This window comes from Panthera leo, chromosome B3, assembly GCF_018350215.1.
Source record: "Panthera leo isolate Ple1 chromosome B3, P.leo_Ple1_pat1.1, whole genome shotgun sequence".
NCBI classification, from domain to species: domain Eukaryota; kingdom Metazoa; phylum Chordata; class Mammalia; order Carnivora; family Felidae; genus Panthera; species Panthera leo.
The window spans coordinates 62,559,136-62,583,470 of NC_056684.1; the positions used below are offsets into that span (position 1 = coordinate 62,559,136).

At 36.9% G+C, this 24,335-nt stretch overlaps 1 protein-coding gene across 1 annotated transcript in view; it reads right to left on the reverse strand.

Moving 5' to 3' along the window:
* Positions 1-569: 569 nt before the first annotated feature.
* The window catches only part of BUB1B (BUB1 mitotic checkpoint serine/threonine kinase B), a 50,749-nt gene continuing 26,983 nt past the window's right edge, over positions 570-24,335 (reverse strand). The window contains exons 9-23 of the mRNA XM_042942437.1: positions 21,600-21,829; positions 19,938-20,050; positions 19,296-19,411; positions 18,696-18,745; positions 16,788-16,848; positions 16,555-16,660; positions 11,642-11,916; positions 10,311-10,444; positions 9,862-10,002; positions 9,276-9,376; positions 7,017-7,166; positions 5,315-5,457; positions 3,422-3,593; positions 2,524-2,630; positions 570-1,126 (exon numbers count right to left, since the gene is read on the reverse strand). Of these exons, the coding sequence (XP_042798371.1) occupies positions 895-1,126; positions 2,524-2,630; positions 3,422-3,593; positions 5,315-5,457; positions 7,017-7,166; positions 9,276-9,376; positions 9,862-10,002; positions 10,311-10,444; positions 11,642-11,916; positions 16,555-16,660; positions 16,788-16,848; positions 18,696-18,745; positions 19,296-19,411; positions 19,938-20,050; positions 21,600-21,829 (2,131 nt within the window). The 3' untranslated portion in view covers positions 570-894. The remainder of the gene's footprint in view (positions 1,127-2,523; positions 2,631-3,421; positions 3,594-5,314; positions 5,458-7,016; positions 7,167-9,275; positions 9,377-9,861; positions 10,003-10,310; positions 10,445-11,641; positions 11,917-16,554; positions 16,661-16,787; positions 16,849-18,695; positions 18,746-19,295; positions 19,412-19,937; positions 20,051-21,599; positions 21,830-24,335) is intronic.

Sequence of the window (24,335 nt, forward strand, 5' to 3'; positions counted from 1 at the left end):
AGAGCTACTCTCTCCCCAATTAGTGCATGCTTCAAAGTTATCTTTTCATTCTGCCCTTCTATCTCTTCAAATCTTCCAAACGACAAAACTTGCTTCCATTCTTTCATTGAGCCCCAAGTCATTCTGCATGTCACAGAATGATTATTCCATTTCTAAAAGGCTGCTACACCCTGTTCAAAACCTTCTCTCTTCCTTTCTAACAGCCATAATCCTAATCAAGAGACCCAAGAGCTGCAGCACCACTGGATTATATAAAACACACAAAAGGGTCTTGTGGATAAAAAATGAAAACATTAAAATAGAATCAAAACGAACAATTTTGCTGCTTGAAATTTAAGAAATTTGGCCTTACAGAAATAATTTTATCTACTTTTAAATCTAGGCCACTTAGTGGAAGGTGAGGAGCACCCGAAGGAATGGTTGGCTATTCTGTTTTATTATGATTCTATCATAGCAGTTCCATGTCTAGGATATATATAAATTCCCACGGTAAAACAGCTCCTGTCTGCAAAATCAAGCCATTTGTTATCTTAGTTGGCAAAAAGTAGATGAGATGTTAGAAGCACAAATTCAACAAATACTATTTTATTACTTAAAAATACATAGCGACCATTAGGGTACATGTCACAAATTACACAAGAAAAATGTACAGGGAAAAGTAGAGACAGATGTGTTAAATGACAATAAGGTACCCATTCCTATGGAGCCCATTAAGAATAAAACAGTTCTTTGTTAGTTAGACAAGGCCAAGAATAGTGGCCTTGTAAAAAATGCGAGTTACCTAGAAATATACCTCTACTAAAAAGTAGAAATGTGTTGGTAGTGTACCTAAATGTGTTCTAAATTAAATTATAGCATACCCAGGCCCAGTGTTCCATAATACAACCATTGGTTTTAGGCAGGAATCTGTGAGAGACTTGACTGCCTATCTTGCTGAAAGAGCAAAGCCCCAGGACTGATTAACTTCCCTACCTTCCATAAAGCTTTGTTCAGGTGATTTTGGAATGCGGTGTCAAACACCCCATTCATTGCTGCTGCAAGTTCCCTCAGAACAGACACTGTGGACTCATCACTGGCATTCAGAATCCGCACAAAGAATTTATTCCACAATTCACCATCTTTTAGCCTAAAAATATATAAAACCATTTCCATCAAGATTAGGCACATAAAAGAACTCTGGATTTAAATCAGTGGTACATTTATGCACTAAATAATTTAAGGTAGTAGCTACAACTCTAGGATTAGAGCGCATTCAAGTAGTCCTGTCAAAGCACAAGGTGGAAAAAAAAAAAAAAAGACTACTCTGGTGGGGAAAGCCAATAACACAATGCATGTAAAGAGAAAGTCTCTGATCTGAATGTATAAATTTCCTCTGTGCACTAAGATGCAGCACTGTTCTTCAATAGAAGAAATATGAGTTTTGCTTCTCTTCTCTAACTTTCCTAAAGTCTAGGTAGGTCTTACAGAGACAGCAGTTCTCCCTCTCCTCCAGCCCAGTGTTTTATTATCTTCACAATCTTCTGAGAATACTAAGCTTGACTGAAGTAACTATTGCTTAAGTCTGTGATGTTTGTAACTTTTTTAAATCAGAGAAGCTTCTATTATTGTGTAAGGCAGGGTTATTAGGAAACCCCAACTGATGCCACCTGTTTGTATTAGACCCACCTAGGACCATAACCAACTAGAGATACCTGAATTTATCCTACAGGTCTTACATTATATTTAAAGCCTGTTTTTAAAGCATGTTTAAGACACAAGTAAGACTGGCCAAATTCTGAATTAAATAAGAAAAAAATACATAATTCAATTTGTTGGGAGCAGGGAGAATGGAGAAGGGGTGTTAAATTCTCAACATTGTCTTTTTTTTTTTTTTTTTTTTTAAGCCAAAGAACATACCAATAAGTGATAGATTGGGAAGCTTATTCTGGGAAGTTATTAGCTATGATAAGCTAAAGTGGAACATGGGATATTTAATAAGTTTTATGAGTAGGCTTAAGGGAATACTAAGGTTCTAAGACCAAGCAGCTCTTATTAAGGGAGCATTTACTTCTCTAAGGAGATTCAGTTCTCTGCTTTGGTTCTGACCATTCATTAAATAAATAGCCTAAAATTAGTATATAATTTAGAAATTTAATTCTCTTCAAGAAATGCTTATTAACTTTGATAACAATAGCTACTGAAAAGGAGTATAAGACTAACATCAATTGGTTAGAAAATTATTCTCATGAAATGTTTCTATTAACACTTTTAGATTGAGAGGCTTCCTTATCATAGTCACAGTCTCTATGATACATCTAGGTACAGAATGATGTCCTGAAGTCTGAATAGTTTGATTCTTATTTTTAATTAGCAATTCCTTTGTCCTGCACTAGATCCTCCACTGATATTCTAATGGAAACCGGTTGAAATTAATGGAATTATGGCATTTGGAATAAGAAAACTAAGGCTGCCCAAGCAGAGGGCATCCAAGAGCAAGAGAAAATTATGTGGACAGGCAAAGACCCTGAAATCACCAATACTTACTCAGAAATATTTTGGCTAAGTTTCCAGAGGGACCCATCCCAGAAGACCTGTAGGTGTTCCTTGAACAATAGTAAATGTGCTAAATCTGCTATACCAAACAGATCTACCTGAAATCACAAAAAGCACCATCAGCTAAAATAATTCTCTGCTACGATCATGGCAACTTATTTATGTAGAAAGTTGAAAGTTATTATAATGCTTATCTTATGACATACATTTTAGTAGACTGTTCCCTACCCTTACCATAAAGGGAGAAGCTCCCCCAAAGAAGTGATCAACAGAGCTAACTCTAGGATTTAGCCTTAAGAATAAAAGATGAGAACAAAATTGTCCTGAAGAACAAAAATATCTGACTGTCCAATTCAAATTTGTAGACCTACTGAATTTGCATGGCCTCTGTGATCTAAACGTGGTTCGAATGATAGTTCAAGTTCATGCTACATATTCAATCAGCGAATGCCAAATGTTCAGAGACAAGTCAGAGGAATTTTTGTATACAATGCTAGCATATAAAACACTTTACACTTTAATACTCTTTTTATACACACTATTCCATTTAATCCTCACAACAATTTTGACATACACAGAGCAGACTGTTCTCCTTATTTCACAAAGATTACAGAAAATGTCTAATAAAAGACCACACAACAGATAAGCTATAGAAATGGCCCTGCCATTTAGGTTACTGAGTTAGTCATGTGTCTGCACGTGTATGTGTACAGTCTTCAATGTTATGATAGAAAAATGGTACATTTTGCTTGACTTGGTGCTATTTGAAAACTAGGTCATCTATTCCAGGCGAGACAATATCAGTAAACACTAGCTTTCATGGCTTATGTAGATAAGAAAGAGATTAAGAAACCCTTTCCATATTTGCTCAGGCTTCTTTTACACTTACCTGGTAGGGAGAAGAGCAGTTAGCCAGGATCTTTTGTCCTTCCAGGATTTGTACAGTCCGAAAGCCGCTGAGGACAAAAACATCTAGCTGCGCCCTAAGGTCGACACTGTAGGAAAAGTCCACTATCTTCAAAGCTTGATTGTTCTTATTACAATCATAAGGATCGTGGATTCTAAGCCCAGATTTAAGAGAAAGAGATAATAAAAATAGGCCATGAAAGAAGCTGCAGAGCCGGTCTTAAAAAAAAAAAAAAAAAAAGGAAAAGAAAAAAAATAGGTACTGCAGGTGACTCTTAGCTATGCCAACAGCTCCCTCCAGTGGTTAGCTATGAAAATGCACCTGTAAGAGCAGCAGATGTGTCCACCTTAAGTGGGGAATGTTGAGATTAGTCCAGTGACAAAAGTACATCTAAACCATAATGTATACCCACCACAGAACATTTATCATACTATGTTTATTACATAACATAAATACTGAAAGTAGAGTGCAATCCTCTGTCTTACTAGACACAGTAATACATACAAGAGCAATGTTTTACACACTGATAAGAATTATGATGGAAGAAATAAGCTTTTATAGATGTCATAGGCCTTCTTGTTCATTATATAGATTAGGTTTTCCAAGTGTTATTCAGATTCCTCTTTCTCAGAATTTAACTGAAACAACAATATAAGGCAGTTTTTTTTTGTAAAATGCCACCTCTACTGTAAACTATCCTGTTTTTATTAAACGAACACCATATTCTCTCTTACTCTTATCTGTAATTCCAACTGTTATTTACTTTTTAAAAAAAACAAAAAAGAAATAAAAAAAGACAATTTTAAACACTAAGTTCACTATTAATTATGTTTTCTTTGTTAGCCATTCCATGCAATAAAGCTACTCTCCAAATAAACAGAAGAACTACACATGTGACAGAGAAGAATGAATTATTTTCATGTGTTCCTTTGGTCTCTGCTTTTCTCAGTTCCTTCAAATCCCTGATTACTATCAGTGATAGGTGCTATATTCTTAAATATAGGCTTTGACTAATCCCATCACAGAATGATAGATTTTACTTTAAAATTTACATTCGCTCCCAATTTTCCTTGGTTCAAGATACAACATTTTTTGGCCATCATAAAACTATACATTTCTTGCTCTGTGCTCACTCCTTGAACGTGATGTCTAAACTTGGTTTTAATTTGAACACCAAGCCCTTTTTCTTGGCATAGTTTGCATTTGCACTCTGGTTTTACCCACTTCTCTTGACAATTACCTCAGTCTGGCTTGACTTAATTAAGCTTTGGTTTTGAAACCAAGAAGTGCCTCAGTTTTGCTAAAATCTTCACTAGATCTGCACTGGCCCCACTCAAAGAAAGACTATACAATCTACTTCACGTTCCTCCAAATATTCATATTTTATATCTCTTCTAGACAGTAATCATCACAATACTGAGAGGTTAATTCTTTTTTATGAATTAATATGTTTCCTCAATGTATTTTTTCTTTGAATTCTTTTAAAGTATTCCAAATGATTATTGACTTTTAGATAGCAAATAACTCTCTTAACATACTGTGTTCCTCCGTATGGCATTTATCAAAAGGCAAAAGGAATTGGAAACTAGTCATATATTTTTTTTAAACATTTATTTATGAGAGAGAGACAGAGAAAATGCGCGGATGTACATGGGGATGGGGCTAGGGAGGGGCAGAGAGGGGGGGGGACGGAGGATTTGAAGTGGGCTCTGCACTGACAGCAGAGAGCCTGATGCTGGGCTGGAACTCACAAATCATGAGATCATGACTCTAGCCAAAGCTGGCCGCTTAATCAACTGAGCCACCCAGGCGCCCCAGAAACTATCATATTTAAGAGAAAGTTGACAGAATTATAAGGGAATGAAAAGGACCAACCTGTTTCTAAGAATCAGACTCCTTGGACTCAAGTCACCATGGACTATTTCTGCTCTGTGTAGTTTCTCCACTATTGTCAAAAGGTTATAAATAACCAACACTATTATTTCATGGGTAATAAGTTCACTGTGTTGAAGAAGATCCTGGAAACAAAAGGACAGAAAATTCACATACTTCTTAGGTTGGGATGACTGTACTTAAACTTAATACCTTGCTACCTGCTGCTTTGTACTCTTCCTTGTCGTTCTCTACTAGAATTTGGACTCCTTTGTAGTTGGGTCTTTGTCCCAGTGTTAACAACATTGCTCTCCTGTGAGGCTGTAAGGGTTTGATGAAATAATGGATGAAGAACATCAAGGATTAGCCGGGCCCATAATAGGTGCTCTATAAATGGTAGTTTCATTCCAACCATTTTAGAAAATTCATATTACCATCAAAATATGCAACAAAACCTTCTTAAGAACATTCCAAAGAATAGAATGATATATTGTATTTGGGTTCTAAATATAATCTAGTGGGGGGTAGCATAGACAAAACAAGAGTAGCAAAAATAGACCATTCCTTATGTAAGGAGTTTGGAAGTTGCCACTCTGTCCTAACAAGTAAAAAGCTTAACAGACTGAAAAACCAACTCTTCTAGGATCTATAAGCATGGGAGGGGGTGGGGAAGGTCCCTCACACTTCTGTGAGTTTTATGTCTAGGAACTAGATCCGGTTCTCACACTAAACATTGGAGAAAAATTCTCTGTGCTTCTAGAGGGGGAGTGGAAAAGGAACCATTTTGAAACAGGCCAGAGCACTCTGTTCTTAAAAAGCACTGTCTCAGGAGAAACTAGTTGACCAGAGCCTAACCTGCTAGAGTATTCTCAGAGCCTACTTGACCTGTGGAAGGGAAATACCCAACTGCAGCCCACTCTAGCCATCCTGTCCCACCTAAGGGAGGAGAAATACTTGTGAAGTACACAGTCCAGAGGGAAAGGCTCACTATAAAAGAACATAAATCATAGAACTATACAATGCTTTCCTTCCCCTCACACCTTATCACCACATTATTAAAGGCCTATTTATAGCAGTTCTTTTTACCCAGTACATCATGTCTGGCTATCAAGAAAAATTATAAGACATACTAAAAGGCAAAAAAACACAATTTAAAGAGACAAAGCAAGCATCAAAACCAGACATGGAAAGAATATTGAATTATCACACCAGGAATTTAAAATAAGAGTGGTCATGAGCTGATGATGATCATAGTTAGATGACTAGGTCGTTGCACAATGCTATTTTTGTCTATGTTTGAAAATTGACATAATAAAAAGTTAAAAAAATACCAAAGAAGTTCTTGGTCAAGAGAACTTGGGAAAGGAAAATGATCAATGCTTTTAATTTATAATTTTGTTGTTGTTGTTGTTGTTCTGAGAGAGAGTCAGAGCACACACAAGCAGGGGTGGGGCAGAGAGAGAGGGGGGCAGAGAGAATCCTAAGCAGGCTTCACAGCCAGCATGAGCCTGACACAGGGCTCAATCTCAGGACTGTGGGCCCTTGACCTGAGCTGAAATTAAAGAGTCCAAAGCTTAACCAACCGAGTCACCCAGGCACTCTTTAATTTATAATTTAACTGATCTATTTCTAGAAGATTAACAGGAATCTTGCACTAAATTCATTTGCTAAATGGAACACAAATATGTTTATATATTACTCAAACCTGAAGAGTGAAGCAGTTTATATATTGGTGCCAAACAATACAACCATCTTGGTATTGGTAACAGCTGCACAAATGATCATACTCCTCATTCAAACGTTCCTTTAACTTGAGGTTGATATAAAAGTCCCATGGGACAGGTTGAGAGGACACCTGTAAGAAATTTTAAAAATAAGAGCTATCAGAATCTATGGTTATGGTTGGCAGATTGAAAACATTCCCTCCAGCCCTTATGATACTACAACAGAAATAACAATAAAAGAATGTTTTAAAAGTCATAAATCTATAATAAAAAAACACAGCAGCAACAAATTCTGGAAGCTGGAAGGAAAACAGTATGAGGCAATCCACTTAGCAGACCCAAGGAGAGCTGATTCTAGCAGTGGAGAAAGCTGAGAGCAACCAAATTTATGCTACAAGACCATCTCCCCACAGTGTAAAACTGATGGCACCAATCACCTACAGAAGTAAGGGTGGAGGTGGAGCCAATACAGGAGTGGATGAACTCCAGTAACGTGGAAGTTAGGAGTAACTTCACGTGGAGGTTAGAAGTACAGGAGTAACTCCTGTAGCCCAGACTAACTGCCTCTCCTCCATTCTAGAAGACCAAAAGTTAACCCCTAAAGAGTATAAAACAGAAGGGCTCTGGACTAGAGGACACCAGGCATTGTTAAGAGTTGGGGGGAAGAGGAAAAAGTTTATATATCAAATGTTAAGATGCACCTTTCCACCCCTCCACTCTCCAGACTAATTTTCCCACTTAGTTTTCAGGAAGCCAGCAGCCAGGATTATATGATCAAGGCAGGATATTAGAAGTTTTCTCTGAAGGGTCTGATCAGCTTAAAAGAAAAGACCTCCAGGATTGAGGCATTTATTGAATGGCCATGTGAACTCTTCTTACAGTGAGGCCCAACAGTGTCAAGGTTCTATATCAAAGAGCTTTAAATGAGCTTTTAGAGTCCCATGCTTATATATGAATAGAAAGTCAAAGACTTGAAGAAAGCCTCTAATATGAAAGACTGAATTCAAAACAGACAAAAGGAAACAGATGATGCAGGGAGAAAAAAAATTTAAAGCATCATAAATATACTCAGAGAGAAAAGGAATGTTCCACCTTTGAAATGAAGAATGTTACAAAGAAGAAAAACTCGAGAATAAAAAAGAGCTCTTACAAATCAAATGCATGACAAAAGAAAAATCCAATAAAAGTTCTGAAAATAAAGTTGACAAAACATTCCAGAAAGAAAAAAAAAAAGAGAAAAAGAGAAAAAAGATAAGATTTTTAAAGGATCTCTAAGAGACTCCATGTCCTAATAAAAAGAATTCTAGAATGAGAGAACAGAGAAGACTTAAAAGAAGAAATAATTTATTCTTTGAAGAAAAATTTCTCAAAACTGAAGGAGTTTCGGGATTAAAATGGCCATCCAGTGTCTAGTGTACGGGAGATAATAGGTTTTTAACAAAACATAATATACTTGTGGAATTTCAGGACACTGGGGACAAACATAAGATCCTACAAGGATTCCCAGAGAGGGAAAAACAGTCTCACACAAAGAATGGCAAAAGACTTTAGAAAGCAAGGCCCCAAGCCAAAAGATAATAAAGCTTATCTTCAAAATTCTAAGGAAAAAAAGTTTTGAACCTAGAATTGTAATATCCAGTCAAACTACCAATCAAGTAAAGATGTGGATTAAAGAATTTTCTGACATGAAAGATTTCAAAAAAATGTATATCACATGCATCCTTTCTCAGGAAGCTACTAAAATATGAGGCCTTAAACCAAGAAAGAAAGAAAAATGGGAGCCAGTATTACTGGGCATCCAATGTAAGAAAGAGGTAACATGAATCCCTAGGATAATAGTGAATGGAAATGTCAAGGTAATACTGTGTGAGTGTGAGCGAGTGAGTGAGTGTGTGTGTGTGTGTGTGTGTGTGTGTGCGTGTCAAACACAGAATGTAACTTATCCAGATTGGAGCAGGCCAGAAAATTTCAGGATATTTCCTAAAAAAGATAACATTGATAGAATACTTAGTATGTTTAGACATATTAAGAGATTTACACAATAGCCTCTCATTTTTGATATCTCATCCTGACATATAATGGTGAGTGATTTCTTGGTGTCTCACTGACTTTTCTATCAGGAAGCTGATAGACTATTCAAAGGATTTGATGGTACCATGGGGCCACAATCACTGCCTCAACCCACATTGTTTTGTTTTTTTTTTTACAAGATAATTGAAATGACAAAGAACCAGTCCCACCTTTATTATGGTTAACTCTGCAGAGTTTCTTGGTGTCACCCAGAATAATTTATAATCTTCACATATTAGGTATTCTTGTTTAATGCAATAATCCTCATGACCTGTTGAGAAGGTATGATTCCATTTAAAAATCATTGTGAATGTATATAGCTCCTTAACTTTTACTTCCTGGTTTAAGGGCTAAAGGCACTTTGTATTTGCCAGTTAGCAGCATCGAGAATACTTTTCAAAATCATTTGTTAAAAGTTGAAAGAGGGGAAAACAGAATCTCTATTGTTACTGGGACATGAACTTATCAGTGTGTCAACTCTATAATGCTGTTTCATTTTGCTACAATGCTGTTTGTTTTTTTAAAGGATGAGTAATTTTTTTTAATTAAGTAAACTCTACCCCCAGTGTGGGGCTTGAACTCATTACCTGAGATCAAGAGTCACACGCTCTACTGACTGAGCAGGCCAGGAGCCCCTATAATGCTGTTTCTTATAATCCAAAAATATTTATTGTGCTCAAACATCAAGCTCAAGTACAAATAATCACTTACTTGTATACTGTCATACAAAAAAACCCACTTACCAATGATACTTACCTAATTCAATTTCCTTTCCTATTTCCAACCTGGGCATTGGTCTATCTTCTACAAAAAATTCTGCTGAGGCCCTCAGCTCTGATAGAGATTTTAGTAGTTGTCTGCGATACCGTGGACACCAGGGTGACTGAGTAGGGTTGTCTGGGAGAAAAAAAAGTTGACAAAGGGATCACCCCAAAACCTCAATGTGTATTATAAACAGAGGTGGAAGGGGGGGGGCGGGGAGGACCCAAAACCAAGATTGCACAGTCAACACTGCTAACCTAACAGCACTCATATTTCAGTTCTTTATGCTGTTCAGGTGGTACTGATTCATTCTAGAAGTTTCATAATTTATGGTAACTTTTCTAGAGAACAAAACATAAAGATCAGTTTGCTGAGATAAATAAGTATTCACTAGACATGAATGCAGATGTATGTTTGTTTACAAGTGGTACATATGAAGCTACCTGCAGTCTCATTAGTAAGCTCCAGTTTCTCAGGAATTTGAAGACATTTGATGGAGGAGGAACTTGTAACTGAGGCAGAAGACCCAGAGTACCCAGAGGAGTGTGTTGCTTCTCGGCTGTCTTCGATAATTGGGCTGAAAGAACCACAAATGAGTCAGTCCTCACAGGGATAATATATATTAACTCATCTTTGTTATTTTATTTAATATTCATTTTAATTCAATTTAATTTTCAAAGTCCATTATTTTCCTGAAACAGATATAGATTCATAATCAGAATCTAGGTGACTTTATCTACCTTGGCTGACAAGCAACACTCAGCATTAGATTTTCTAAATTTATGCTTTATTCACCTAATCCATACTAAATGCCTACTCTACATCTATTCTAAACTACTGGGAAACATTGACTAAGATACCAACTTTCTTCTTGGTTATCCTATCTGTGGACTTTTTACTCTTCAATAAGAAAAGGTCAAGAAAGAGAAAGTGAAACCCAAATCACTCAAGATAATGCTAGCAAATGTGATAAAAAGTTTGTTAGGAAAAAAAATCTGAAAATGCAGTTTTAAAAGCATAAATTGGCAAATTAAAGAATATTCCTAAAACTAAAATTTGTTTACATTTGCCAACTTTTAAATATAGTTAGCCCACGGCTCTTTATGCCATTCCCTCAATACCATTCTTTATTCATTGCCACCTCTCCATTAAAAGATACTTTAAAAAAGTACATTTCTACTTGCTTATCTGAAGTCAGTGTATCCAGCTATTCCACTACTATTTTTTTTAAATTTTTAAATGTTTATTAATTTTTTTGAGAGAGAGACAGAGCATGAGTGGGGGAGGGGCAGAGAGAGAGGGAGACACAGAATCTGAAGCAGGCTCCAGGCTCTGAGCTGTCAGCACAGAGCCTGGCATGGGGCTTGAACTCGTGAAACAGGAGAGATCATGACCTGAGCCAAAGACGGCTGCTTAACCGACTGAGCCACCCAGGTGTACCATATTCTACCATTATTTAAAACTCGATTTTAAAGGCAAAACAAAATCTCTCCCCAACAGGTACACTTTGCCAAGTTCCCCCAAAGACACCCTAATCCTCCTGGGCCTCTCAGTCGCATAACCATCACAATTTACTTCTTCTGACCCTCATATTCAAATCAGTTATTAAATCCCATGGACACTTTCTCATGGGGAGTCCTACTGTTGTGTAAAGCAAGCACTCAGCACAGTACCTGGCAGGTAGTAAGAGCTTGATAAATGATCACTATCACTGACAAACACACACAGAATAAAAGATCACTCAAACAATCTGGTTTGTGCAACCTACAATCACCTGAGCTTCTTGATGCTGAGACTTGGATTATAGGTGATGCCGCAAGCGGTCTGCTGGTCCTCAGAGATCTTCACATCTAGATCCTCCTCCTGCAGCAGTCTCTCAGGATCAGAAGGGAGATCTTTCAAGGACATTATCTCATGAAAAGGAGTAGACACAAATCGAGCTGCTCTGGCAAAGTCGCAAGTGTCTTCTGGGTTAGGGCATATAGTTACATTCCTGAAACCCGTGATAATAGCATCCTCACTCAAGGGCTCAATTCCTGTAAATTCATCCTGAAATAAAAACCACATAAAGTTTAGCTGAAATATTTCAATCAGCATATGGAGCACTCATCGTTTTTACTTAGCGAGACACACGTTAGATAAGTGATTTTCAACATAGGGTACAGAAGTAGCATATCACAATCTCTAGGAAAGACGATTTTAAAAACCACATCATAACATCCGAGGAAAAAGGTTTTGTATCATGAAAACAGCAAACTATGTATTACCAAAAAAATACACTGAGGATTCTCCACACAAAGCAAAAATATTGGACAATGTTTTTTCCCCAACCAATTTCACCTAAGAACTAGAGGAATAATACTTTTCTCCTGACTTTGGCCTAGAAAATGTTCTGATAATCCACTATCCTCCTACCTTTTAAGTCTTCTATGCCAAATGTTGAATTTTAATTTATTTCCTCAGGATAGTTCACAGTCATAGTAGAAAATATGGAAAACAAAGCATAAGGTATAAAAAATGGAAAATATTTAAAATATTCCTTTGCCTTTAAAAGTAATACATGTAGGGGCGCCTGGGTGGCTCAGTCGGTTAAGCGGCCGACTTCGGCTCAGGTCATGATCTCGCGGTCCGTGAGTTTGAGCCCCGCGTCGGGCTCTGTGCTGACAGCTCAGAGCCTGGAGCCTGTTTCGGATTCTGTGTCTCCCTCTCTCTGACCCTCCCCCGTTCATGCTTTGTCTCTCTGTGTCTCAAAAATAAAAATGTTTAAAAAAAAAAAAAAAGTAATACATGTAGTGGCACCTGGATGACTCAGTCAGTTAAGCCTCCGACTCTTGATTTGGGTTCAGGTCATGATCTCACAGTTCGTGAGGTTCGTGGGGTCAAGCCCCGAGTCAGGCTTTGCGCTGTTAGTGCAGAGCCTACTTGGGATTCTCTCTCTCTCTCCCTCTGCCCCTCCCGCACTTGCTAGCTCTCAAAATAAATAAACTTTATGAATAAAAGTAATACATGTATATGGTTTAAAAAATCAACTAGTTTAAAAGGATGTATAGTGAAAAGGTCACCCTCCCTCACTTGACCCCCACACCTCCACTCCAATTACTACTCCCCAGATGCAACTGTTGTTACCATATACATCTGGTAGGTTACGTACATAAGCATATTCTATACATTTAAAAAAGGAGTTTTACATAAGAGACTCTCAAATACAGAGAACAAACTGAGGGCTGATGGGGACAGGGGTGTGGGGGGGGCAGGGAAAATGGGTGATGGGGATCGAGGAGGGCACTTGTTGGGATGAGCACCGGGTGTTGTATGTAAGTGATGTTTAACGGGACTCTATTCCCAAAGCCAAAAGCACACTGTATACACTGTATGTTAGCTAACTTGACAATAAATTACATAAAACAAACAAACAAACAAACAAACAAACATAAATAAATAAATAAATAAATAAATAAGGGGTTTTAGGGGCACCTGGCTGGCTCAGTTCATGGAGCATGAAACTCCTGGTCTCAGGGTCATGAGTTTGAACCCCACATTGGGCATGGAGCCTACTTAAATAAATTAAAAAGGGGTTCCATAGCAAGTGAAATTACAGCATCTATGCTAGTATATACTATTATTTCTCATTATACTTTTAGCCTATTTTCTTGCTATTAAAAAGTCTTTAAGGGGTGCCTGGGTGGCTCAGTCGGTTGAGCGTCCGACTTCGGCTCAGGTCATGATCTCGCGGTCCGTGAGTTCGAGCCCCGCGTAGGGCTCTGTGCTGACAGCTCAGAGCCTGGAGCCTGCTTCGGATTCTGTGTCTCCCTCTCTCTCTGACCCTCCCCTGTTCATGCTCTGTCTCTGTCTCAAAAATAAATAAACATTAAAAAAAAAAGTCTTTAAAAACATGAGAGTCACACTGTGGGTCTATCAGAAGTTAACTAACTTTTTTAGATTATTCCCATTTTTTACTATTATAAAAAAACTACTTTAAATATCCCTATACATTTAAATCTTTAGGAACATCTTAGTTTTCTGAGGAGTAATTCCTAAAAGTAGAATTATCAGGTCAAAAAGGCTGTAAGTAGTAAGATTCTTCACACATATTGCCAAGCTGCCTTCAGGGACACTGTATCACTTTATATAACATTTACCTGCAGTATATAAGAGTGCCTATTTCATTTAACTATGAATACTAGATATTAATTTTCTAGATCGTTATGAATTTGACATATACTTTGAATTTCTGACTCAATGTTAGTAAACAGAGGTGAGAGGTACATCTAGACGAAACAATAAATGTAGCTAAAAAATCTTAAGATCAAAGCAAGATGGAGGTCTATGGTCTAGGAATGTATTTTATGCAAATACTACTTATATGCCCTATTAGTTTAGATATTTTAAATAGAAGTGTTTTCTTAGGGGAGAAATTCTGGTAGGCATCTATTTTTTTTCTTTAATTTAAATTTAAGTTAGTGAACATACAGTGTAGTCTAGTCTTGTTTTCAGCAGTAGAACCCAATGATTCATCTCTTACACACGACACCCAGTGCTCATCCCCAAAAGCGCCCTCCTTAACGCCCATTTCCCCTTTAGCCCATCCCCCCCCCACCTCCCGTTGGTAGGCACCTATTAACAAAATTCTTAGGAAAAGGCTTAAGACAAAAAAATATTAAAATTGACTCCTTTAATAATTCAGTCCATCCCTGAGCACCTGAACCTAGAACCACCGTCTCCAAATCCAGCCGACCTATTCACTGTGTTGTCTGGTGTGTTTCCAGGACACAGTACGTGATGCATCGATCTCCTACATCATTTTCTTTTCATAGCAGTCAGTGGACTAACAGAACTGTTCGGGAAAGTATTTAAAATAAACAAAAATCCCTGCTTGGGCTTTATCCCCGGAAACTCCAATTCAGTACAGATGGAAAGGGGTCTCACCACCTTTAGCCATAAGCAACTGCCTAGGCTTTTCTGGGTTGCTGGACATGTTCTGTATCTTAATCCGGGTAGAGACTGCATGGATATTCACACATGTAAAAATTCATCTAGCTGTATAATTAATATTTGTGCAGTTTATTGGATATAAAATGTACCTCAATAAGTAAGTAAATAAAAAGAAAAACATGTTTAAAAAAGAAAAACATGTTTACCCTGAGGGATTCATTCTTTAGGATATAGAGAACAATTGCTTTAAATCAGAGCTACTGAACACATCTCCCCTTAAAAGTCTTCAGAGAAAACAATCAGTTCTCTTCAACCTCAAGTTTCCAGTTGCTGATTTGAAGAGAGGGATGATTTGCTTCCCTAGAACTTTAATGAAAATGTCAATGACAAAGGTTCTTTGACTTGAATTCTAAGCAGGGTCTTTGTACCCTAAGGATTATCATGTCACTAGTCCATAGTACTTAAAATAAAACATTACTAAAGAAAAATGGTCCACATAACTTCAAATGTCACAAAAAGCATCTTATATAAAAAGAACAAAGATCCTTTGCTATGTTGGTTTAAAAAAATGCTAAAGGCTTTTCAAAGACAGTGATTTTTCTCCCCACTTGAAAAAACTGAGATATAATTTACATACCCAAAAATTCATACCCTTTCAAGTATGTATTCCATGGTATTTAATGTGTTCGCAAGGTTGTGCAACCATCACCACTATCTAACTCCAGAACATTTTCAGCACCCCAAAGAGAAGCCCCATACCCACTGGCAGTCACTCTCCAGCCCCCTCTTTCTAACTCTCTGGAAATTCCTAACCTATTTTCTGTCTTTATGGATTTGCCCATTCTGGACATTTCATACAAATGGAATCATACAATATGTGGTCTCTGTGTTTGACTTCATTCACTGAGCAAAGTGCTTTCTTTCCTTTTTTTTTTTTTTTTTTTTTTAAGTTTATTTATTTTGAGAGAGAGTGTGTGTGTGCAGGCACAGATGTGAGCAGGGAAGGGGCAGAGAGGGAAGGAGAGACAGAGAATCCCAAGCAGATTGCACACTGTCAGCCCAACTTGGGGCTTATTCCTATGAACTGTGAGATCATGACCCACAAACCATGAAGTCAAGAGTCAGACGCTTAACCAACTGAGCCATCCAGGTGACCCACAAAGTGTTTTCAAGGTTCATCTATATCATAAGATTTATCCGTATGGCATTTCTTTTTATGGTTGAATAGTACTCCATTGTATGGATGTACATTTTGTTTATGCATTAGTTGATGGACACTGCACTGTTTGTACTTTTTGGCTACTATAAATAATGTTGCTATGAACATTCATGTACAAGTTTTTTTAATGTAAATATGTTTTTAATTCTCTTAGATATATACCTAGGAGAGAATTGCTGGGTCATACATATGGTAACTGTTTAACATTTTGAGGAACTGCCAAGCTGTTTTCCAAAGTGGCTGTACCATTTTATACTCCTACCAGCATTGTATGAGGGTTCTCGTTCCTCCGCGTCCTCACCAACACTTATTATTTTCTGTCTTTGATTATAGCCTGCATTGCTACAGATCACAGCATGTGATATAGTATCTCACTGTGGTTTTGATTTGCATTCTCCAATGACTAATGATGTTAAGTGTCTGTTCATATGCTTACATTTTAAGCCAGTGATTTTAATTTTAACCCTAGCTTTGTGAGAATTGAATGAAACAATTCACTAGTTGGTTTATATTAACTTAGGAATATTGCTCCTTACACAAACATCTGGAGGCACATCTTCATTCGAGTTGATGCTTTCTGAAGTTTTGAGAATTGCAAGGGGCCTTCGTTGGGCTAAAACCCGTGGGGGATCTGCAGGAGGACTAGAAAAAGACATTTAACAATTTAATTTACCCCATTTAACAATTAATTTTTCTGTTAAAATAGGTAAGAATAACCCTCATTTGTAATAACAGAAGACTTTTAAGTGTCAAACAAAAAGCTTCAAACCTGTTATTTTTTTTTTCTGAAAGAAGAAACTCATCAAAAATGGAGAAAGGTAGACTGGGACCTAAAGAGAAAGAGAATAGATTTATACTCTTAAGAGTAAACACCTATTCTTCAAGACAACTAGGTCAATTAATATTTCGTGCTATTTGGAAGCAGAAAGGTAATCTTTTATAATGAACAATTTCAAACATATAAAAGTTGAGATCATTTAAAAACAATTATCTAAACATGGCTGATTGTGTTTCATCTTTATTCACTACCACTACCTCCTACTACTACCTCCTAAACCCAACCTCACTCTGGATTATTTTATTTTATTTAAAAAAAAAATTTTTTTTTAAATTTTTGTTCATTTTTGAGAGAGAGAGAGAGAGAACAAGCATAAGCAGGGGAGGGGCAGAGAGAGAGAGGGAGACAAAGAGAATCTGAAGCAGCTCCAGGCTCCAAGATGTCAGCACAGAGCCCAACGTGGAGCTTGAACCCATGGACCGTGAGATCATGACCTGAGTCGAAGCCGGCCGCTCAACCGACTGAGTCACCCAGGTGCCCCTGCTCTGGATTATTTTATTTTATTATTTATTATTATTTTTTTAAACACTAGGGCTAATTAATTTATTTTTTAAAATTTTCTTAATGTTTATTTTTGAGAGAGAGTATGAGTGTCGGGGTGGGGGGGCAGAGAGCAAGGGAGACAGAGGATCCGAAGTGGGATTTGCGCTGACAGCAGAAAGCCCGATGTGGGGCTTGAACCCACGAACTGTGAGATCATGACCTGAGCTGAAGTCGGACACTTAACCGACTGAGCCACCAAGGCGCCCCTGCTCTGTATTATTTTAAAGCAAATCCAAGATATCACATCATTTCATCTGTAAATATTTCAATATATATTTCTAAAAGAGAGAGGATCTTTCAAAAGGGAATAATCTCAAAACATACCTATAGGATTAAATATTTCTGAGTGTCATATATCCAGTCAGAAGATTCACATTTTACCAAAATTGTTTAGAAAGTTGGGACTGGGAATGCAAAGTGAGATTTATATACTATGGATGAAATGCCTGTTTTAAAATTTTTTATTTTATTTTAGAGAGAGAGGGAGAGTACTCATGAGTGGGGAGAGGGGCAAAGGGGGAGAGAGAGAATCCCAAGCAAGCAGGCTCTGCACTGTCAGTGTGGAACCCAAGGCGGGGCTCGAACTCATCAACTTTGAGATCATGACCTGAGCTGAAATCGAGTTGGATGCTCAATGAACCGAGCCACCCAGGTGCCCCTTAAATGCCTCTTAAAACACTTTGATTCTATAGGGTTTGTTGGTTGTTTTAGTAATTTTTTGTTCAACTACAATGTTTGCTCTATAATGCTCTATATATTTCGTCAATTACATCCCCTTAAGTTGTTTAACATGTTCCTCCAGGTTTTGTATTTCCTACAAACTGGTGGTTAAAATTAGGGGTTCAATCTGATTCTTTTTTTTTTTAAACTACTTATAGGTGGATATTTATCTTTTACAACTTTTAAACTATTTTTAAGTGAAAAGAGAACAAATGTGAATATAAAATAGCTTTAGTTTTAAACTTTTTTTTCCTTTCTTCCAAAAAACTACTTTCTTGGCTGCTGGATCCTACTGATAGCTCAGTATACACTAGCTAAGGTGGAATATTATTTGGTAGTTAATACAAATTTAAATTTACATTTAAGCATTTCAAAGCATTGAGGAATCTTACCAAAACAAAAAACACTCTCTTAAATGTCTATCCTATCCTAAATCATATGCTTATAACTGAATTCCATGGTTCCCTCTGTTTTATTACAATTCCCTTTACCATAATTAAGAAAAATATATACTACATATTACATAATGTGTTTGTTATCACCAAGTTTTTCATGAGATTATCAAATACAACTCACCTTTAGAATGAGGTTGCTCTTGCCAAATGTTTTCTGCAAGTGAAGTCTCCCTGGAAAGAAACTTGTCTTAAAACATGTGCTAAGTACCCACAGAAAGAATTATCTTAAAAGTCCAAGAGGGGTTTTCATCAAATATAATCCTCACTCTACGATAGAGAAAATATTCTGATACTGTCTATCCAAATTCTTTAAGAAGATAGAACCTTCAGTCATTAAAAATGTTATACAAGTATATTTGATAATGGATATCATAACATTAACAGTGTAAATCGATTACAAAATAGTAAACTCTCATTTTCATCAAACAAAACAAAAACAGAACACAGAAGGATATACTTATGTTAATAGTAATCTCTTGGTGGTAGAAATGGGTGGTTTTATCTTTTAAAAATTATATTTGATTGTTTAAGAAACATACTATTTTTTTAATGGAAAAAAGTCTGTACCCTGTCTTCCTTCATCAGCATCAGAGCTTATGTTGTGACAAAGACTTGCAAAAGTTACGTCTTGATAGTATGAAAGACTTCAAGTCACTAGAGTCAAAGATTGGTTCTAAATGGCCTCCTATAAGCATTATCCCATCCGCCAATGCGGTCCTACCTGGCACAAGAGTTTACTGGACAAACAGAATTGGATAGAGTCATTCCTGGTATTTCCTGAGACTCTGATGCAATTTGCAGTTCAGCTGTTTCCTTCGTAGGCATCTTCTCTTCTTGCTATTTGCATTAAACACACAAAATCAATGTGTCTCTCCTACCTACAAAATTCTACCTATTTTCAAGCGTTAGCTCCGAAATTAGGTTTACCATACTCTTCCCCTAGATATCCACTAACCATTTACAATATCTATACTATAAAACTTCTTTCCAATAATTTACGTTCCTAGTATAAACTGGTTCTGTTTTACTCAACTGGGCAGCGCCAAGATTTACTAAATTTCTTTGGGTAACCCCATTCAGGGGAACATGACTAGAACAAAAAGCTAAAGGTCAGAAACTACAAAATAATAGTTTAGAGTGTAACTAAGAAGTCAATAAATTGTCACTTCTAGTGACACAATTTCCATTTGCAGTCTTCATCTGTTATATTACTTTCCTGATGGACTTAATTGCTACTAATAGCTATGAAACTACCAGAAACTGAATGGATTTGGGAGGACTTTTACCTTCTGTGCTTTTATATTGTTTAAATTTGTTTCAATAAGCATAGTTTTCTATATTAAAAAAAAAAGAGAGAAATGACCTGATCACCCGTTCTTTCTTGCTGAGTAGTTTGAATTTCTTTTAGCTTCTTTTCCATCTCTTCAATCTGTTTCTGCATTTCTGCTCTCTTCTCTGCACTGGTCAGTAGCTCAGCTAGAAAGGGTAAGGTTGGCTGATGCATTATTCCTCATAGCAATTTATTGTCAAAAACTGTCTTCGGAGCTCATGGCCTCAACAAACATACTAATATTACAGATAATAATATAGATGGAACAAAGTCCTCTAATTGAGGTCTAGGTCTCTGTTCATTCATTTACTTAGTCAATAAAAACCAGAATATTTGTGATGTGCCAAGCACAACTCTGAGCATTTATATTTCAGTGGTGCATAATACAAAGTCCTTGGTCATGTGACACTAACATCCAACCTAAGGGGACACACACACACACACACACACACACAAATTAACAAGAAAATCAGTGTTAAAAATAAAATGAAATAGGTGATGTGAGAATGTGTGACTGAGTAGGGGGATGGAGGTCAGGAGCTACTTAAGACCGGTAAGCAGGGAAGGGACAGCTGGGTGGCTCAGTCGGTTAAGCATCAGACTTTGGCTCAGGTCCTGATCTCGCAGTTCACGAGTTCAAGCTCCATGTAGGGCTCTGTGCGGACAGCTCAGAGCCTAGAGCCTGCTTCGGATTTTGTGTCTCCCCCTCTCTCTGCTCCTTCCCGGCTTGTGCTCTCTTTCTCTCTCTCAAAAATAAATAAACATTAGAAAAAAAAAAAAAACAGTAAGCAGGGAAGATCATTTTAATATTATAAAATGCTCATCTGCTGTGAGCAAAATGGACTATGGTAAGGCCAGAATAAGCGCAGAAAGTCTAGTTGCAGTAGTCTACCCAAAAGATGGTGGTTTGGATTAATAATGAGAATGGTAAAAAAAAATAAAAAAAAAAAAAATGAGAATGGTGATAAAGATGTGGGAATATTTTGGTGGTAAAGTTGATAGGCTTACCCATTAGATGTCGGGGAATGGTACGGAAAGAGGGATCAGAGATGACTTCTGGTTTTTTTTGGCTTCAACCATCTGGGTGCATGGTGTTGCCTTTTACTGAAATGGGGATGCCTATGGTATGTGTACACACATACTGTGTGTACACATGCTGGGGTGTAGTTTGTGGCAGAAATCAATAATTCTGTTCTGGCTATGTTGAGATTAAAATGTCTATTAGAATAGCCAATAGATACAAGCAACTAAATAGGAGTCTGGAGTTCAGGTGAAATGTCAGGGATGGAGATATAAATTTGAGAGTCCATGGCTTGTAAATAGTATTTAATACATTACTTACTGATACCTGTAGAAAGAAAGGATAACTGGAATATTCCAAGACTCTATCCTGGGCCTCAAGAAGAGGTCTCTGATGAGAAGAATAGCAGTAAAGGAAACTGAGAGGGAATACACACCAAGGAAAAAGCCAAGAGAAGCATTTCATAAAGAAGTAGTTCATCAACTGTGTCAAATGAAGGCAAAAGGTCAATAAATAAAGATCAAGACTGAGAAATGGCCACTGGACTTAGCAAAAAAAAAAAAAGGTTTCTGGTTACCATGATCAGAGCTGCTTCACTCGAATAGAGGGAATGCTTGAGAAAATAATGGGCAGTTAAGAAGAAATTCTTCTGTGAACTAGATTAATACACATACCTTCCCTTCGCTCTTTTAATTTCTTCCGGAAAACTTCAGCCCGGATCTCTTCAAAGGAGAACTCCCCTACTCCTGCATAGATCTTCTCCTTACAATACATCATCTTCTCTTTCTTCTCCTGAGACTCTTGCTGATGGCTCTGAACTCTTTGCAGAAGATCTCCTTCTTCCTTTCCAGGTTTTCTTGTGCTTAGAATGTGGTTTATACTGGGTTCAATTTTACATGGTGTCCTAAGGAAGCAAAATAATTATTATTCACCATACAGATCAAATGAATTATTTCTTTTATGTCTTGACAGAACACAGAAACGATGTCAGTGGCACGACTATGTATAATTGATTTCAAAAAATAAAAACAAAGAAGATTGAGGAAAAAGGCTAAAAAATAATTCACACAGGTCATCAACAATTATGTTCTGAGTACTACAATGTTATGATGAGGCAGGAAATTAACCATAAGGGTAATCAAATAGGTTATATACCTTATAGGTGAAAATAAATGTGAATATCATATCTTAATCAAACCCAATGAATGAGGGATATCTGGGTAACTCAGTCAGTTGAGCGTCTAACTCTTGATTTCAGTTCAGGTCATGATCTCATGGTTCATGGGGCTGAGCCCCGCATCTGGCTCTGTGCACTGTGAGTGCAGAGTCTGCTTGGGATTCTCTCTCCCCCTCTCTCTCTGCCCCTTTGCTGCTAGCAGGCATGCACTCTCTCTCTCACAAAATAACTTAAAAAAAAAAACACAAAACTTAAAATAAAATAAACTTAAAAAAAAACCCAAATGAAAGAAAGTTAACCTCTACATTACAGCCCATTTTCTACTGTTTCACACCAAAAACAGTTAGTTAGGAATACAGCATTTAGGGAATTAATAATGTGAAGTTCAAGGTTCTCAGCTGAGGGGGAGAAAATGAGAGTACTAATATAGGTTTGAAAAGAATGAAGCATAAAGTACTTCACACAAAATGGGGCAGACGTTCTCAATTCTGGCTATGGATCAGAATCACTTATATACCTTTTATTTCCTTATATGCCTTTTTACAACTAAAGATATCTGATCCCTACACCAGATCCACTAAATCAGAACCTTTAATGCTAGGGTCCAAGCATCTACATACTTAAAAGGCTTCCTCAACTTGTTCAATCTGATAAAGGACATCTACAAAAACCCCACACAAACATCATACTTAATAATGAAAGACTGAATGCTTCTCCCCTAAGATCAGGAACAAGATAAGAAGGTCCATTCTTGCCACTTCTATTCAAAACTGTACTGGAAGTTCTAGCCAGGACAATTAGGTTAAAAAAAAAAAAAAAAAGAAAGAAAGAAAGCAGAGAGAAAGAAAGAGAGAAAGAGAGAAAGAAAGAAAAAAGAAAGAAAGAAGGCATCCAAATGGGATAAGAAGTAAAATGGTCTCTACTTGCAGATAACATGATCTTACATATAGAAAATCCTAAGAATCTATCATAAAAATTATTAGAGCTAATAATGAGTTCACCAAAGAAGCAGAATATAAAATTAATATATAAAAATCAATTGTATTTTATACAATGAACAATCTGAAAATGAAACTAAGAGAACATTTGTATTTACAATAGCACCAAAAGAATGAAGTATTTCAGAATAATTTTTAAAAAAGAAATGTGACTAGACACCAAAAAAATATACAGATGGCAAGCAAGCACATAAAAGATGCTCAATCATATATTATCAGGGAATTACAAATTAAAACAATAACGAGATACCACAACATATCTATTAGAATGGTTAAAATCTAAAATACTGACAACACCAAATGCTGACAAGGATGTGGAGGATTAGGAACTATCATACCACTGCTGGTATGAATGAATGCAAAATGGTACAGCCACTTTGGAAGATAGTTTGGCACTTTCTTACAAAGATAAACTTAGTCTTAAAATCGAATCCAGCTATATGAGTTGAAAATTTATGTCTATATAAAACTCTGCACTCAAGTATTTATAGTAACTTTATTCATAATTGCCAAAATTGGAAGCAAGCAAGATGTCTTCCCACAAATGGATAAATATCCATACAATGGAATATCATTCAGCACTAAAAATAAATGAGCTATTATGCCACAAAAAGACATGAAGAAACCTTAAATTCTTATTACTGAGAAAAGCCAGTCTGGAAAGCTTACATACTGTTTTTTTTTTCCAACTATAGGACTTCTGGGAAAAGGCGGAACTATAAAGACAATTTATTTTTTTAATTTTTTTTTTAATTTTATTTTTTTAACGTTTATTTATTTTTGAGACAGAGAGAGACAGAGCATGAACGGGGGAGGGGCAGAGAGAGAGGGAGACACAGAATCTGAAGCAGGCTCCAGGCTCTGAGCCGTCAGCCCAGAGCCTGACTCGGAGCTCGAACTCAACGGACCGTGAGATCGTGACCTGAGTTGAAGTCGGATGCTTAACCTACTGAGCCACCCAGGCGCCCCTATAAAGACAATTTAAAGATCAGTGGTTGCCAGGGAGTTGAGGGAGGGATAAATGAACTACTGGAATGCAGGGAAGTTTTAGGGCAGTGAAACTACTCATGTGACACTGTAATGATGGACACATGAAAAACCCATAGAACTGTAGAACACACTGGAGTGAGTACTAATAAACTATAAACTTTAGTTAATAATGTATCAATATTGGTGCGTCAATTACAACAAATGAATCACACTGATGCAAGATGTTAATAGGTAGAATTGTGTGC